At 38.0% G+C, this 17,912-nt stretch overlaps 2 protein-coding genes across 3 annotated transcripts in view; one reads left to right on the top strand and one right to left on the bottom strand.

Annotated features, from left to right (window-relative positions):
- Window positions 1–446: 446 nt before the first annotated feature.
- ovca2 (OVCA2 serine hydrolase domain containing) lies at window positions 447–4,482 on the bottom strand. The gene is made up of 2 exons (XM_060896413.1): window positions 4,170–4,482; window positions 447–2,729 (listed from the first exon to the last, which is right to left on the bottom strand). Exons 1-2 carry the CDS (start codon window positions 4,327–4,329, stop codon window positions 2,218–2,220), a joined length of 672 nt encoding a protein of 223 aa, XP_060752396.1. The 5' UTR covers window positions 4,330–4,482; the 3' UTR covers window positions 447–2,217.
- An 8,832-nt stretch (window positions 4,483–13,314) lies between these two features.
- The window catches only part of smyd4 (SET and MYND domain containing 4), a 35,798-nt gene continuing 31,200 nt past the window's right edge, over window positions 13,315–17,912 (top strand). The window contains exon 1 of one of the 2 annotated variants that reach the window (XM_060895577.1): window positions 13,315–13,552. In XM_060895577.1, the coding sequence (XP_060751560.1) occupies window positions 13,419–13,552 (134 nt within the window). In that variant the 5' untranslated portion in view covers window positions 13,315–13,418. The remainder of the gene's footprint in view (window positions 13,553–17,912) is intronic. The other variant, XM_060895576.1, reaches the window with a different exon arrangement.

The following is a 17,912-nucleotide window of genomic DNA, read 5'->3' as shown; positions in this document are numbered from 1 at the left end:
TGAAGTGGATTGCATTGGGGGAGTCCTTGCCTATGCAACTTTGGTGTTGCATCCAGTAAGCCAATGGGAGTATGATGTTCCCAGTTACTATGCCAACTGTCGCACCTCCCTAGCTCTGCTGTCTTCATGGTGACCGTGGCTTTAGATTGTTACTGTGGCAACAGCGCAAGGTAACAGTCTACAGCCATGGTCGCCAAGGGGCAGGTGAAACATCTACAGCTGATGAACAATAGCTGAAAATTGTGTGTGTATATGTGTAATTATATGGGAACAGGAGAGTATACTTGTGTGTGTGTGTGTGTGTGTGTGTGTGTGTGTATATATATCTATTTCATATGTATCTCTCATATATATATATCACATTCACATTGTTTAAGCTATAAAATGTGCTATTTGTATAATTACAGCTATTAGGACAGGCATCCACTATAGAACGGTTTAAAATGTTCTTTACTGAGAGAGAGAGAGAGAGAGAGAGAGAGAGAGAGAGAGAGAGAGAGAGAGAGAGAGAGAGAGAGAGCACGAAACGTTTAATTTTTGTGTAACCTTCTAGGGCAATAATCAAAAGCAGCAAAGTTGTAGTACTGTATCTTTCTTGAAACAGCCTTGCATCTGCATCAATTTTTCTCTTCCTGGACATTTTGGGATCATTGTTTGTATTTCTTAATTCGGAAAATGGCACCGATGTGGAAACACTGCAATCTAGTGGTGGGATGCCGTCACTTCACGGGTCACATGGCCGGCATGCATTATGGGAAATGTAGTTTATGGTCAATGCACCCTTTTGACTTATTTATGATAAGATAATCAGACCTTTTCAGCTCTCATAAAATGATGTGGCGGGCCACATTACCCTTGAGTTTGACACATATGACATAGATAAAGACCATTTTACCCGCATTATGCTTATAACTCCAGCCTCAGTGAAAGTACTCGGTGAAACCTCGGTGAAAACGCTCACAAAATGCGTACAATGGATTTGTTACTTCTGCAGTAGAAAAAATAGCAAATTTATAGTTAAATTACAATTTTTTGCCCTTTAAACTCATCTCTGTCCGAGTGTGTGTGTGTGTGTGTATGTGAGAGAGAGAAACATTCAATCTGAGATTTTATCTTAGTTGAAAAATAAACTCATTCAATATACACAATGCCTCTGCTATAATATTCTGTAGAAATTGTTTCTTTCTTTTTATTTACTTTCACTAAAAATCAGAAAAAATATTTGGTGGCCCCCTACCCACCCCCCAGGACTTGTACGATACAAGAACCAGAAACCGGGCAGGAAAAATCACCACTGACCCTCCACACCCTGGTCACAACCTCTTTGAGCTCCTTCCTTCTGGCAGGTGCTACAGAACTTTGCTTACTAAAACTGCCAGACACAGTAACAGTTTTTTCCCCAGGCAATCATCCTGATTAACAACTCACCATAATTATATTCACTGCTTCTTATCATAAGTACTGCATTATCAGAACTGTCAGTCATGACATCATCCGTATATGTTACACACTACTGCTGCTGCATATTTTACAAAAGCATAATATTGCACAATAATGTTATTTGCACTCCCGTGCACTTATCACACTTTATGTACATAACTGATCAATCATATATTCTGTATTCATATTTAATACTCGTACTGTCTATATTGTATCACAGCATTGTCTTGTATAGTCTGTATTATCTTGTCTTGTATAGTGTTATTTGTGTCTGTACTTCTGAGAGTCACAAACAGCTGGAACCAAATTCCTTGTGTGTGTCAACACACTTGCCAAATAAACCTGATTCTGATTCCAAAATTAGACATGTAGTCTAGTAAGATCTAGTAAAAAAAAAAATTATCAATTTCTTAGTGTAGACAAAATTCTCCTATATTAATAAGTAAAATATATATAAGCAACACTTCTCATGACCACTAAACACACGCACACTTCATGGGCTGGCCAAAAGTTTGTGGACACCCGATCATCAAACCCATATGGGGCCTATGGTAAGGTACCAACCTACACAAAGCCCTGACTTCAACCTTTAACAAATTCACTGCCTGAGCACACTAATGCTCTTGTGGATTTCAGCAGCAAAAGGGACATCTGGAATGGAATGTTCAAAAAGCACATTTGGGTGTGATGGACATGTGTCAAACTTTAGGTTTCCTCATATTAAATTACATTCATAAAGACTTTGGCTGTAGTTTTTGTACGTGTGTCCTGCTTTTATTAAAATCTCTTTAGGAACTCCTGGTAGATGTGCTTGTGTGCAGATGCAGCAGGGACAAAATGTCCACCTTGGTGAGTGAGGATGTCAGCTCCGATGAAAAGGGGCAGTAAATCTCGACTCATCTGCTCTGGAATCACCTTATCATCCTGCCCAAACACATGTAGCGAGGGCACCATGATATTCACACCCTTGTAAAAGTACTGATGCTGGGCACAGGCACTGCGGAAACCAGCAACCAGGATGGCAAACCGAAAGTTAAAGATAGGATCTAGTTTCTGCTCCTGCAAAGAACACAGCATGGCTACCAAGGCAGCACCTTGACTAAAGCCCAGGATGCCGTCAAAGGGACCCAGGTTCTTCACAGCCATCCGCACAGCCTCCAAACTCTGCTCCAATCCAAAGCTGCTCTCACACTCTTGCCTGGCATCAAAGCTGTGATCCTGGACATCAGAGAACCACCAGCCACTCTGATTATCACCAACACTTGGAGTCTTTTCTTGCAACTCAATATCTGAGTAGAGAGCAAGTGAACAATACATGAATTTTCAAAATTTCCAAATTACCGTACCACTATTTTAATTTCTGTGCTTTTGTTTTCTTAGAAAATGGTGTATACTGATTTTGTGCAAAAAAGTATTACTTGGTAAATTATGAGCAAAAACAGTCAAAATATAAATAGACATAGGTAGGCTGTTTATGATCATATTTACAAATTATTGAAATCCAATTGCATGTGAATATAATTGTATACTGAAAACTGAGGAACATAATATACAATGTTGGGAAAACTTTGAAAAAATATCAGACTGTTAGAATAATTTAAGCAATCCAAAAATAATAATTATTGAGCATGATACATATTGAAATGTTGATCTGTGGGGGATGTGGTAGCTCAATGGTTTAGTTGTTGGACTAGAGATCAGAAGGTGGAGAGTTTAAACCCCAGGTCCACCAAGCTTCCACTGCTGGGCCCCTGAGCAAGGCCCTTAACCCTCAATTGCTCAGTTGTATAAAATGAGATAAAATGTATGTCGCTGTAGATATGGGCATCTGCCAAATGCTGTAAATGTAATGAAATGATCTAAATTCTGTATGCACAGCTTGTCTAGAAGGAAGAAGAGGGGAACCAACATAACACTTGGGTGAGTATCTGATCCAATACACCTAAATGCTTCTAATAAATCCCAGTTGTAACATTCCATATACAGTGCCGCTAGAAAGTTTGTTAGCCTTTTACAATATTTTTCATTAATCAATAATTATGACCATGAAATTATTTTTTATATAAGATTGTTATTATATATGTATCTAAATCTGAAACCTGGCTAAGAGAACACAAATAAACCAATGATAAACAAAATTATACATTTTACATTTATTTAGTGTGCAAAATTATTCAACTGTAAATATATTTGTTTGGAAAAAAAATATGTGAACCTGTAGCAGTAGGATTTAATTTAAAGGGGCAATTGAAGCCAGGTAAATGTGGCACCTGGCTTCAGTTGCCCCTTTAAATTAAATCCTACTCCTACAGGTTCACATACTTTTTTCCAATGAAGTGGGTGGCAATCAGGCAGGCACTATTAAAGTCTTGTGTTCACCACAGAGATTTTTGGAAGGGTGATAAGTGTTGGTCTACCCATTTTTGGGGGTTGGCCTCCATCAATCCACTGTGGGGAAGATAATGTACAAATAGGCAAAAGTTAGTGCCTCTGTTGGTTGTATTGAGTAATGTGAATGTTATGAACTTATGCTCAGGTAAACATTAGCGAATCATGGGCACCAAACTGCCGTTCAAATTCGTTCAGATACTTCTATAAGTGACTTTGCACTTCCGCCCTAATACATCCCACTAATTGACAGTGTTACACTTGACCTGTACCGGCATGATATTCGGTATTGTGCACATGATTAGATAAGTGTATAAATGTGCAGGTCTTCCAACACTTACCGTTACTAGTTGGGACTGCATGTGGTGCATCAATGTACACCAATTCACACTGTTTTTTCAAAAGTTTTCGCAAAGCTCCAGTCTTCTCTCGGAAAGAGGCGCTGCTTTGCCGATAGCCGTGAATACACAGAATTCGGAGCCGAACATCAACTTTGGACATGATCGCTGAATGTTTTTAATATAGTGCCACAAAAGAGAAAATTTACCCGCAGCTTATAGTTTAAACAACGCCCAGCAAATCAAGCGTAATAAAGAAAACTACCTAACCGAACCTTACGTGTACGTTCGCTCAATGGAGCCGTGTGGAAACGATGCGAATGTGAAGTTCCGATTTTAGGTAAAACCTTGCCTGAGGTGTAATCTACCTTTTAAAGTTTTAAAGTTTTTACAAACCTTTTTACAAACCTTTTTGGTTTGAAACCTTTTCAAGCCTCTCTCAACAATTATTCTTACAGTGTTTAACTTGTTAGACCCAGGACTCCGTGCTGATTTACAGTCAATAAAAATATTTAATAAATTGCTAAATAAAGCATCTATTAGGCTTCGAACTCTTGCAACCTGGCCTATGTCACCCAAGGTTGTTTTCCAGCACACATCTTTCATAGCCCATCTTTAAAGTCGATGTTGGGCCTAGTTTTGCTTGACAGCTCACTGGTTATAGAACTCACCGGAAATAGACAACACAAAGGGTATATTTAAATAAAGTCTGATAACGTGTTACATAACTGATTGGAAACACAGTTATATCACAGCAGCATTAGCCATAAGCCATCATTATCATTATCATCATCATCATCATCATCATCATCATCATCATCATCAATATCATCATCACCACCATCATCATCATAAATATTGCTGCAAGCAGCAATGAAGGAGCCATGCACCTCAAACCACTAGTTAGACAACTAAAGGCATGTAGACCTTTTTTCAGTAAAGCACCAAAATAAGCCAAATGTCACAAAAATGGTTGTGTGCCACTCAGGCCTCAAAAATATGTGCACTGACTTTTGCTGTTATATACCAAACCCATGTGGCCAAATTTTGTGAACTCAGAACAAGTGCTTACCAAGAGACCTGGGTGACACACACCAAGTTAAGTCAAATTTGGCCACTTTGGGGTGCTATACTAAAAAATAGGTTAAAACACCCATGTGTCTGTGTACTGAGTTGTCTACCTCGTAGCTCTGAGGTGCTTGACCCCTCATTGCTGCTAGCAGTTATTTTTTGGAGTTATTTTTTGTTGGGAAAATAGAGCAAAATCAGAGAATATTGAGTTTAAAATGTAACTCACTTAATATTAACTTCTTGTTAATGACATTAAACTGTTATGTAAAATCACATTTTCATTACATTTACTGTGTTAAACGTAATTTTACATCTGCAGAGAGATTTACCAGCCGTCTCTCAGAATTATCATCTATGATTGTCCTACCCCACTGCACTTGATCAGGTGACTGATTACTTAAAATCAGTGTTGTAGGGATGTGTTGTAGGGATGTAGTAGCCTAGAGGTTAAGGTGTTGGAATACTGATTTGAAGGTCATGAGTTCGACTCCTAGGTCCACCAAGCTGCCACTGCGGGGCTCCTAACCCTCAGTTGTATAAATTGAAATAAAATGTAAGTCACTCTGGATAAGGGTGTCGGCTAAATGCTAGAAATGGAATGGAAATGTTGTAGCTCCACTTACAAGAACAAGAATTAAAGAGGAAAAAAATTGCCCCATGGTATAATGACTACACACAAACAAAACAATCAACCAGGAAACTATAACGTAAAAAAACATTATCAGTATTTCAGTTAGCCTGGAAGGAAAACCTTCTGAGCTACAAAAAATCTCTCAGTGCTGCTAGATCAGCACATCTCTCCACCCTAATCAAAGATAACAAAAATAATTCAAAAATTTTATTTAATAGTGTAGCTAAATTATCTAGGAGTAAAATTAGTATCTACAATTAACTATTAGCAGCAGTAATGTGTTTATGAATTATTTCAGTGGAAAAATGTATTACATCAGGCAAAAAAATCAGACCATTAATTTAGTACCAAACAATTTGATAGATAATGCTGTACATAATATTAGTGATTCTTATCAGCACTTAGACTGTTTTACTCCCCTTTGAGAGACTGACTTACTTTCACTTATTTCTTCTTTAGAATTATCAACCTGCATACTGGATCCCTTACATGCATGTTTCTTTAAACAGATATTACCAGTGGCTACTGAACCCCTTCTAAAAATAATACATTTTTCCATTCTTTCCCTGTTTATGCTACCCCTTGGTGCAATTATTTGTAAACATGGTATTAGCTTCCACTGTTATACTGATGACACACAGCTATATGTTTCAACTAAGATAAGAGACACCAGCTTATTAAGATTGAAAAATGTGTAAAGGGCATTAAACAGTGGATGCTTACTACCTTCCTTCTGCTTAACTCTGTCAAGAAGTGCTTGTACTAGGACCACATGCAGCCAGAAGTAAGCCTTCTGATTACAGGGTAACTCTGGATATTTTTTCTTTTTCATCATGTGCAGCATGACCTTGGCAAGATTATTGACTCCGTTCACTAATTTTAAGTTCACATAAATAATATCACTAGGGTAGCCTTCTTTCATCTCAGAAATATTTCGAAGAGAATAAATATGATGTTAGTACATGATGCAGAAGCACAAGTTCATGCCTTTGTTACCTCTAGGTTGGACTATTGCAATGCTTTACTGTCTTGATACTCCAGTAGGACTAAGCTTCTAAAATAGTCCAGACCACAGCAGCTAGTGTCCTAACTAGAACCAGAAGGTATGAACACATCACTCCTATCTTATCTATGCTGGATTAGAGTAATAAAGGCTACAACAGGGGCAGAGCTTTTTATTACATTACCCCGCAGTTATGGAGCAGCCTTCCAATTAGTGTTTGGGACTCAGAGACTAGGTACAGTCTCAGTGTTTAAGTCCAGGCTGAAAAAAATATTTTGTTTAGTCAAACCTTTTAAGAATAGTCTTTTTTTGGTAAAGGAGCAGATCTGGAGGGTTCATGGGCATAGCGTGTTTGGTGAACTGGAATGGTTGGATGCTGTCACCTTATCACCTTCACAAGTCGCTCAGGTTTGCTGCCTGTGAAATCGTTGGATGCTTTTTGTCACCTTTTGGCTCTCCCTTTAAGTTATGCTTTCCTAGCTAGTCTTGACAGAGTCCCTGTCTGCACTTTTCACATAACTTATATAGTCTTTAACCATCACATGATTATAAGCATATACAAGAAATGTGGAAGGTTAGGTGGATGCACAGTGATCGCAGAAACTTAAGGTGGGTTGATACTGTGCTGATAAATTTGGACAGCTGTAAAAGTAGGCAGAACTCCTCCCAGAAATTTGAGGTTAATTTCTGCTTCAAGCCTTGCAGGCAGAAAACATGCTGGAGAAGGACCTGTGTGGTCAGCTTGGTGGAAGTTAACTTGGCCACCAGGATTAAATGAACCATCTTGGAAAATCGGTCTGCTACTGTGAGAACGGTTGTATGTCCGACTAATGAAGGCAGTCCAGTAATGAAATCCATAGATAGGCGGGACCAGGGTCATCTGGGAACAGGGAGAGAGCGCAGGAGCCCAGCTCGAGGGGTCTTGGAGGACTTCTCATGCTGCTACAAATTCCTGGACATCTTTTCTTATAGATGGCCACCAAAAGTGCTTTTGGAAGGTGTAAAGGGTGCAGAAGGTGCAGGGGTGGCAAAACAGGCATGAGCAATGACTCAATCAGAGGACTTGGGATCTTAGGTGGTTGGGGACATAGAGTCTTTGTTCAGGACAGCTGTCTGGAACAGGTAGTTCGGAGATGGCTTGTTGCACCTCTCTATTGTCCCCAGGTGGAGCACACAGACTGTTTCTGATGCAGAGAGGATGTGTTCCAGGGCCAGTTCCACCTCATCTGGAGCATACTCTTGTGAGAGAGTGTCAGGTTTACAGATCATGTAAAAATGGCGAAAAGAGAGGGTGAAATTAAAAATAATGTGATAACTTGAGGGATTCAGACGCTTGGCCAAGTGGAGGTATTCAAGGTTTCGGTGGTCTGTCCAAACTAGGAACGGTTGCTCTGGGCCTTCCAACCATTGGCGTCACTCCTTTAGGGCCAACTTGATAGCCAAGAGTTTCCGTTCACCAATATGGTACTTCTGTTCAGGTGGTGGGTGCTAGGGGTATGGAAATATGCATACAGATGGTTTTGGAGCAGACATCGAAGCATGACTAGAATGCGGTGTCTGTGCTCCTCCAGGGAGTGAGAGAAGATGAGAAAATCTTTTAGGTTTAAAAAGACAAACTTGGTAAGCATGTCCCACAGGATGTTGTTCTTCCTGAATCGAGTTGATTATTTGTTTGTACTTTATCTTTTGTTTTGTTATTCATTTATGGGAATGTCTTATAAACTGGTTATTTGTTTGTATCTTTCTTGTTTTGTGGTCAATTTATGTTTATTAACCTTTGTGCAAGGTCAGTAAACCAAGTTTGATTGCCCTGGAGGTTATTGTGAGTGTATGGTTGTGTGCATGTGTTTTTTTTGTAGTTGCAGTGGGATTGCAGCCAATTAACCCAGCAATTGCTAATGGAGCTGTGAGTGGCTGGCTGACTTTGGTGGAGTTTCATTTTTCTACCTTTGTGCTGTTGCACACTTATGGTGTTTTCTGGTGTGTATTTGGCCATCATGGTAAGTTTTGGATTTGGGGATTGGTGTGATAGTATTGAGTTGTTTTCTAGCCCTCTGGCCCCTGTGCATATGTGTATCTGTATGTGAAGAGCTTCTGGTTTTGTTAATTTGTGCATTATGTTGCTGTGCTTTTAGTATTGTGGGACATTCCAAGTGTCAAAGATTGTTTATTTCTATTGAAATCATGTCTCCACCTGAACAGTGGGAACGAACTTGTGTTGCCTTGTGTTTTTCCACACAGACACAGGATCTCTTTTGAATGTCTTTTTTTTATTTTATTTTTTTAAGATCTGTTGGGCTTCTCTTATCTCCCTTTTCAATGCATATTTGTCCTGGGGCCTGTTTCAGAAAGCAGGTTAAGTGAAAACTCTGAGTATGTTAACCCTGAAATGAGGGAAACTCTGGGTTTTCCGTTTCAGAAAGGGAGGTAAGTTAAACCCGAGAAAGCAGGTTAAGTCAAGCCCGTTTCTGAAAGAGAGGTAACTTATACTCAGAGTCAGTTACCATAGTAACTTACTCTGTGAACCTAACCTGGTTGGGAGCAGGTTTTCTTCGGTAAACCCAGAGTTTCTGTCGGTCTCCTCCCCTTTTTTAAAGAGGATGTGGTAGCTCAGTGGTTAAGGTGTTGGACTACTGATCAGAAGGTCATGGGTTCAAATCCCAGGTCCATCAAGCTTTTGTGGACACAATTGGTCAGTTGTATTAGTTGAAACAAAATATAAGTCACTCTGGGTAAGGGGGTCTGCTAAATGCCGTAAATGTAAAATGAATGAAATGGCGTGTCCTTTTATGGACGATCCTGTTGATGAAGGGTCTGTATGTTAATTCGTTTAAGCCCAGAGTGGTTTTTGTCACATCCCTATGCAAGATCCATAATATAATCCATCCTAACATCAGCCATCGCGGCCGTGCTCTTACATCCGAGTAGATGCTTTGCGTTACCTTACGTTTCTTTGCAAATGGTAGTTTTGTGTATAACATCGGGGATGCAGAACATATTAGTAAGGCTACTGTTTGCAGAGCGGTCAGGAAAGTGTGCCTCGCTCTTAAGTGCTTTCTGACCATTTTTGTGTTGTTTCCTAATAAAATAAAATTCTGTTCTTCTGGTTTCACCTCTGATATTATAACAGTTGGGAATTTACTCTAAAATAGATCTTAATTAGTAACTACAAATTACATCTTCAACCAGTCTAATTAGATTAATGTAATAATTACTAATCTCTAGAAAGTACTTATTAATTACTTTCTAAATCCCAAATCAACATCAACCACTGAAACAATAAGGAGAGACAAGAAATGAACAATATACAATTGCATGAATTATCCTTGAATTGAACAAAGTGTGTAACTAGAGGGAGAAGTTTACATTAAAAATATTACTTTTAAAGGTATATTTTATATATATATAAAATATGTTGACATGGTGACTCGTTATATCTGCGCTCCATTGATAATGGCTTTTTATAGCTGTGGTGCACGCGCTTAACTCAGCGTCAGTCAACTTAGAGTTAATAAAACTAACTCTTTTCAGCTGTTCTGTAACCGAAAACTCAGAGTTTCCCATCTCGGGGTTTGTCAACTCAGAGTTCAAGTTTAAACTCAGACTTGGTTGAACCTCCTTTCTGAAATGGCCCCCTGGTTGTACAAGTCTATCTCACTTCTGTAAGCATCCTCTTTGGCCTGGGGAAGCTCTTAGAATTTTGTCTATATATTTTGTCTTTAGCAGTATATGGGTAAGGTTAGCTCTATTAAAGACTCAGAGAATACTACTACTACTGCTAATAGTAATATTATTATTATTATTATTATTATTATTATTATTATTATTATTATTATTATTATTATTAAGTAAGTCTGCCAGCTGCTCACACTCACGACAGGAGGGATGTAATAGGGATGAGCGAGTACAGCATTATCTGTATCTGTATCTGTTAACCATATGAATTATCTGTATCTGTATCTGTACTCGGAGTGGGTGTGGCCTAACCCGGAAGTAGGCGGGGAATGTCTTGAAATGGGCGGGGCTTTAACCGGTATGTTATTTTAAGCATGCAATTGATATGGGTTGATCAGAAATTGTTATATTTATTGCTGATTACAAAAATATTTACAGGACAGCATCAGGATTGAGCTTCAGATCAATGGTTTTGATCACGACAGCAAACGAACTATATTACAGAACAAGTTTTGCAACTTGAAAACAAAACAATGCAGTGCAATTATGAAGTAAAATGTAATGAACAACATAACTTTCTTTTTTTTATGATCAGTGTGATTTTATTTTTTTGGTTCTTTTTTATTTTTTTATTTCCACACCAGTTGTTTGTGTGTGTGTGTGAGTAGCTTAATAATTAATTTGTAATATTTATAACACTAGCTTACTACCTTTATGTTTTTATGAAATACAGCAAAAACGTGTCAGACACTCAGTGTCTGGTTACTGGTTAGAGACAGCTGAAGGTTTAAAAAAGAAAAAATCTCCGACAGGCAGAGATGCAATGCGAGTCGCATTCTACCAAGCAAGCACCACGTCTGAACGAACCCACGTTTACCAGAACTCTACTGGTTAGTAAGTACGTGTTATTAACGTTACAACCCGAAGTAAAATGCTGAAGAAACCTTAAACGTTAACGGAAAAGACCCTTCGAACCCGAGTGACTGAGGGAGAGACAGAGAGCTGTTCTGTGTGTGACTGTGAGTGAGCAGAGCGAGACACAGCAACACAATACATCTGTATGTGTGTAGGGGAGGGGCGCTGTGACTAGCCTATCACTGTAGGGGACGGGAGCTGTGACTAGCCTATCACTGTAGGGGAGGGGCGCTGTGACTAGCCTATCACAGAACGCTGACACAATCAGCTACCCAATGATGATTTTCATTCGATCCGAGCACAGATATTGACTCGTATTACTCGTATAATACTCGTACTCGGCAGAAGTGCTTTATCCGTACCGGATACTCGTTTCAGCCGAGTATCCGGCTCATCTCTAGGATGTAATATCTAGAATGAACAGGGAAAACTCACGTAGTGAGTAAATTGGCTTGCAGTTGATGAACAGCACAGTTATATTATATATAAAGTTATATTTCTTTAAAACTGAGTGAATTATGCACAGTTGAAAAATAAGTGTACCAAGGAGACCTCAGCTTTATTGCAGAATGATGAGTCAATACAAAATGCATTTTGTAACATGCTATAGGCATAACAATGATATTTTTAAGGTGATGCTCTTTCACTTTTGATTCACAATACATTCCTCTATATTATGAATGGGACATATTGCTTCCATATAAATAGAGATCTTGGGGAGCAACTTTCTGTATCTATGAGTACTTCTATGAGTATCTATGATGTGTTTTCAAGACATATTTATTTAAATTTGTGAGACTTTGAAATAGACCTATTACAGATTAATATTAGAGTAGATTTAATGTGTTAGTCATTTAAAAATCTTTTTCAGGTATTCCAGTATATGTATCACTAAATTCATTATAAGTCAGATATTCTCTATTGCAAATTAACAGCTCAGAAAAAACACATTTTCAGTGGTATTTTACTGATGCCATGTGCACATCCTTTACACACTAACTCCCAAAATAAGTGTACTCACAAAACTACCACAACATAGACATGTGGTATATTAAAACTAGTGAGAAGTGCATAATTGGTATTTTATTGATGATAAATCCAATCCTTACAAAGCATTTGTGCACACTTTATCTTCATAGTTCAACACAATACAGGACCATGTAAAATATGGCCATTAAAGGAAATCGTTAAAAATGTGTTACTGTGTACCAAAAGTGTAAATGCAAGGTAAGAACTAAATAAAGAAATGTTGGCGGCTGGATGTAATGAGGTGATTATTAAAATTATTTTAAATATAAATATTTTTTTTAATGATAAAGGTGTTTATTAAATTCATAAAATTGAACTAAAATTAGGATGCAAGAAATACATTCAAGCCTACAGTTACGTCTCAATTCAATTAAAATTTATTTGTGTAGCGGACAGGCTCCCCGTGACCCGAGGTAGTTCGGATAAGCGGTAGAAAATGAATGAATGTATTGATCCCCAATGAACAAGTCTGAGGTGACTGAGATGACATTGGAAAGGAAATAACTCCCTGGAATGGTAAAGGAGGAAACCTTGAGAGGAACCAGACTGAAAGGGGAACCTCATCCTCATATGGGTGACACTGGAGGGTGTGATTATAAATATACAGTCTGATAAATGTTGTCCTCAAAGACCACATGGAGTTTCATCTCCTCTTAGTATAGCACAGTGTAACTGAAGCTGGTAGATCTCTAGATGCCTCAGGATCCTCACAGAGTGCCTCATCTCAGTGGAGGGACAAACGGAGCGAGTCTCTTCACACTCCAGTACAGGAGGTGGCGGTATGGAACTAAAGCAGCTCTCAATTACAGCTGCAAGAAGAAGTGTTTCTCGGCTGAGACGTCGGCTGGACGATTCCAGCGGATATCGTTGTTACAAGAAATGCACATTTCTACAGCGAAGTAGTTTTTTTTAATCATCTGAAGTGGTAATGGATCTCCCGTGTCCGGGGTGGATAAAATATGTTGAGCAGAAATGGACTCGGCTTGAATCCACGACAACAGAGCGCTTTTCTTCCTGCACTGACATAGATGAGCTTTTCCACTTTGGACTGTCACAACTACAGTTAGTACATTTTATTAACAATATTCACGTTAGATTAGTTATTTTAGCACATGTAAAGCTTTCCGTAGGCTCTGAAATAGTGTTTAATCTCCAGAAGGTAAAACACCGACTTTAACAATGCCACATGAAATGTGTAGGTAATGTTAAGTAAGTAACAACATTGGCAGACCGCGCCGATGTGTTCATGTATGAAATGTTATGATTTTAATAGTTGTGTTTAGATCTCACAGTGATCGTATCATCTGCTGCTTTGAGGAGGTAGTCGTTAGACTTTATCCCGCTAGACTGTTGTTAACGCTAGTCGCTGTTGCTAAGCTACTCCCTTTTGTCCGTTGTTATTATAGTGCAATTTCAGTCCAGAATGTTTTATGAGTTAAAACGAATAAAGAAAACGTTTAAAATGAACAGTGCAAATAGCCACTCAGACTGCGGTTAAGCTGGACGCACTTTCTGAAAGCACGATTAAACTAGCCTCGTGTCCTTTCGACTTTACCCGCTAGGGGTCGCCACAACGAATCATTTGTTTCCACCTAACTCTATACTCGGCATCCTCTACTCTCGCACCAGTTAACTTCATGTCCTCTTTCAGCACATCCATATATCTCCTTTTTGGCCTTCCTCATGACCGCTTACCTGGCAGCTTCATCTTCAACATCCTTCTACCAATATAACCATCTCCCTCCTCTGCACATTTTTGAGGTTCCTGTCTGACTTCATCTGTCAACCTGTCCGTCACCATAGTAAACAAGAACCACCTCCACCTTGAACTCCTATGTCTGATGTATAGCATCTCACTGCTGTCATACTCCTCTCATACATATCCCGAACTACTCTGACGTACTTCTCTGCCTCTCCTGACATCCTCATACAGTACTATAGCTCCTCTCTCTGCACCCTGTCATATGCTTTCTCTAAATACACAAAGACGCAGAGCAGCTGCTTCTGACCATCTCTGTACTTCTCCATTAACATTTTCATTAACATTAACATTAACATCAAAAATTGCATCATTAGTGCACTTTCTGAGCATGAAGCCATACTGCTGCTCACAAATCTCCACTTCCTTTCTTAGCCTAGCTTCCACTACTCTTTCCCATAACTTCATTGTGTGGATCATCAACTTTATACTTCTGTAGTTGCTACATATCTGCACATCACCCTTGTTCTTAAACATTTGCACTAGAACACTTCTCCATTCCTCATGCATCTTTTAACTTCTAAAATCCTGTTGAACAGTCGAAATAGAAACTCCACTGCTGTCTCTCCAAGGCACTTCCACACGTCCACAGGTATGTCATCTGAACCAACAGACTTTCCACTCCAGAGCCTTTTTCACCTCATCCTTTTTAATCTTTGCTATTTCTTGCTCTGCAATATTCACCTCTTCTAACCTGTCATTTTCCTCATTCATCAGCTCCTTGCCTGTTAACACCTTGCCATGTTTATCTTTAATCACCCTTATCTGTTGCACATCTTTGCCATCTCTATCTCTCTGTCTTGCTAAACTGTACAAGTCCTTCTCACCTTCCCTAGTGTTTAACCTGGCATTGTTATTGTTTGGCTTTTGCCATGTCCCTCTTCACTCTGCATTGCGATTTCTTGCAAATCCTGTCTATTTTCTTCTGTCCTTTCTATGTCCCACTTCTTTGTAGCTAGCATCTTCCTCTGAATGCTGTCCTGTACTTCCTCGTTCCACCACCATATTTCCTTATCTTCTTTTCTGCTTCCAGATGACACACCTAGCACCCTCCTACCTTTCTCCCTGATCACTTCTGCTGTAGATTCCCAGTCATCTGGAAGCTCTTCCTGACCACCTAAAGCTTGTCTCTGCTTCTGTCTGAATTCCTCACAATTTTCTTCCTTTTACAACTTCCACTCTTTGGTCTTCTTTGCTATCTTTCCTCTCCTCTTCTTCCTGACCACCAGAGACAGCTTACACATCACCATTCAATGCTGTTTGGCTACACTCTCTCTTACCACCACTTTGCAGTCATTAATCTCTCAGATTGTTGGGCTTGGGACAGAATCACTGGCTTGCAAAACCCCGTGGCTAGTTTGGGTGTGGCTTTTTGATAATTATTTATATTGTATTATGTATTGTATAGTATTGTTAATAGAGCTGAAAACGGAAAATGTGCATCTGCGAGCTTCTACACTACAGAACAATATTAATAACATTTTAATAAATGCTTTTTTAATCCATTGTTAAATGAATACTTTTTAAATATTAGTTTAAAAAAAATAATTAATCACTTCATAATGACCTACTCTAGGCTCACAATAAAGATTATTGAATGTTTTAATACTTTCACTAAATCTGGCTGTATAATTGTGTTAGGAGTCACATTTAAATCCATTATAAAATCTCATCACTTCAGCATGACCTACTCTATGCTCACGAAGATCAGCCAAGTTTACTGTGGGAGTTTTTAATAATGCCTCTTCAAATTCACAATATCTGGCATTATAATTGTGCAAGGTGGTGCAAATGAACATTTCTAAATCACTTCAGCAGGACCTAATGTACACTAATCTACCTAATCAAATAATAATTAAAATGTACAAAATTTTTCTTTTGCAAGTTTTTACATTCAGGTTTTTCAAGTAGATTTTACACCTGTGAAATTAAGTAAAATTAAAAAAAGTAAATAAGTACACGTAACATGGCCTGTTAAATTATGAGTAGTATTTACTTACTGTTCTGATGTAATTAATTGATATAATTAAGTAAAATTCTATTTTAATAAATTTTTACTTGTTTTATTCAGTGTTAATAATTTTAAGTTAAATAAAATGAGATTGTGACAATATAGTACTGTGACAGTAAATGTGCAATCAAGAGTTATTTATTAAGAGCTTCATTTTAAGGAATTAACATGCACTTACAGATCAATGCTTAAAAAAAGAATAAGAATTTAAACAGCTCAAGCAGCAGTAAAGTGTAATAACATTTTGGATTGTAAAACTCAAGCCATCTAAACTTACATGTCTATGTAAAGACTGGACAGAATCTTAACCTGAGCAACAAACTGATATTAACAGACTGCTGTTAAAAATAAATCCTGTCTTCTAAGTAAATTAAGCAAGTCCATGGCCAAGTGCTCTTTTTTAAAAATAGTATAAACTTAAAAAAAAAGGTTTCTTTAACCAACTTTTTTGAAATACTTTCTTATACAGTATTTGAACATATAAAACCATTACATGAAAATCAGACACAAAAGAAGAGCACAAGCTTTTGCAATATTTTCACATTTTGTTAGGACCTTGCTTCCAGATGGACATGACTGGCTTCTCATCTCCATGGACAAGAATTTTTATGACATCATTGCTAAAGTCTTCTTGATTGCCATCCTTACAAGAGGGATGAGGGTAAATTAGATGAGGGGATTAGGAGGATGAGGGGGAAAAAAGAAAATTTCAAAAAGTTAAATTCATGACTAGAATTGGGAATCACTGCTATAGAAGTGTTGGAATGACAGTGAGCAGAGTAAATATCTTTAAATTTCAATATTTGATTTGCTGACTCTTTAAATTGCTTATGTGGCAGAAGTTATATAGCTTAAAGGTGTAGTTCACCCAAACATGGACATTTCCTGTTTATTTATTCACTCCAAGTTCTCCAAGATGTAGGTGTTTCTTCAGTAGAACAGAATTTTAGCTGAGACTACGCTCCTAGGTGGGCCTATGCACATCCTGTGGTGCGTCCAAGATATATTTACTGGCAACATAAAAGTAATCCCCACAGTTTATGACATACTGACGATAAATAGTCTGACTTATCGGCGAAAACAGGAAAGAGACAAAAACACAGTGAACTAAGTACACAGTTCCCTACTTCTAAAAGATTGTGTTCTAATTCAGACTGAAAAGTGGACTCTGTGGCATTTTGTGCCAAGTAGCTCATAATGTTTTGTTTTCTAAAATAACATGCTAGCTCGACAGCAACGTGTCTGCAGCTAACACAAATTTAATTTTAGTAATTCCCTTTCAAAATTGTTACATTGATTATATCATTAAATTAATATAAACCAGGCAGTGGGTAATATTTAATCTTTTATAAAATGGAAAATTCACATTGCTTGTTGATCAAGCTGACTTATATTACTTATGGATGACCTACTCTATGTTTAAAATAAAAAAAATAATCAAGCATTTTATCATGGAATAAAATAATTATAATTTTATAATGGACTGCAGACATTGTAACTTTGAAAATTCCACAGTAAAATTGATGAATCTTTTCTTTTTAGCATAGAGTAGCTCAATATAATGTGAACATATTCTGTTTGAACTTACAATTTCAAATGTACATTTTATCATGGATTAAAAGTTCCTCCTGACACAATTATGCAGTGACTTT

The sequence above is a fragment of the Tachysurus vachellii genome, chromosome 20 (assembly GCF_030014155.1).
Source record: "Tachysurus vachellii isolate PV-2020 chromosome 20, HZAU_Pvac_v1, whole genome shotgun sequence".
Classification (NCBI taxonomy): Eukaryota; Metazoa; Chordata; class Actinopteri; order Siluriformes; family Bagridae; genus Tachysurus; species Tachysurus vachellii.
This window is presented reverse-complemented; position numbering and strand designations above follow the sequence as displayed.

Coding starts and splice junctions, on each gene's coding strand:
- ovca2 (XM_060896413.1), bottom strand. CDS start 4,329: ATGTCCAAAGTTGATGTTCGGCTCCGAATTCTGTGTATTCACGGCTAT. Junction 2,730..4,169: donor TGCAGTCCCAACTAGTAACG/GTAAGTGTTGGA, acceptor CTCTCTACTCAG/ATATTGAGTTGCAAGAAAAG.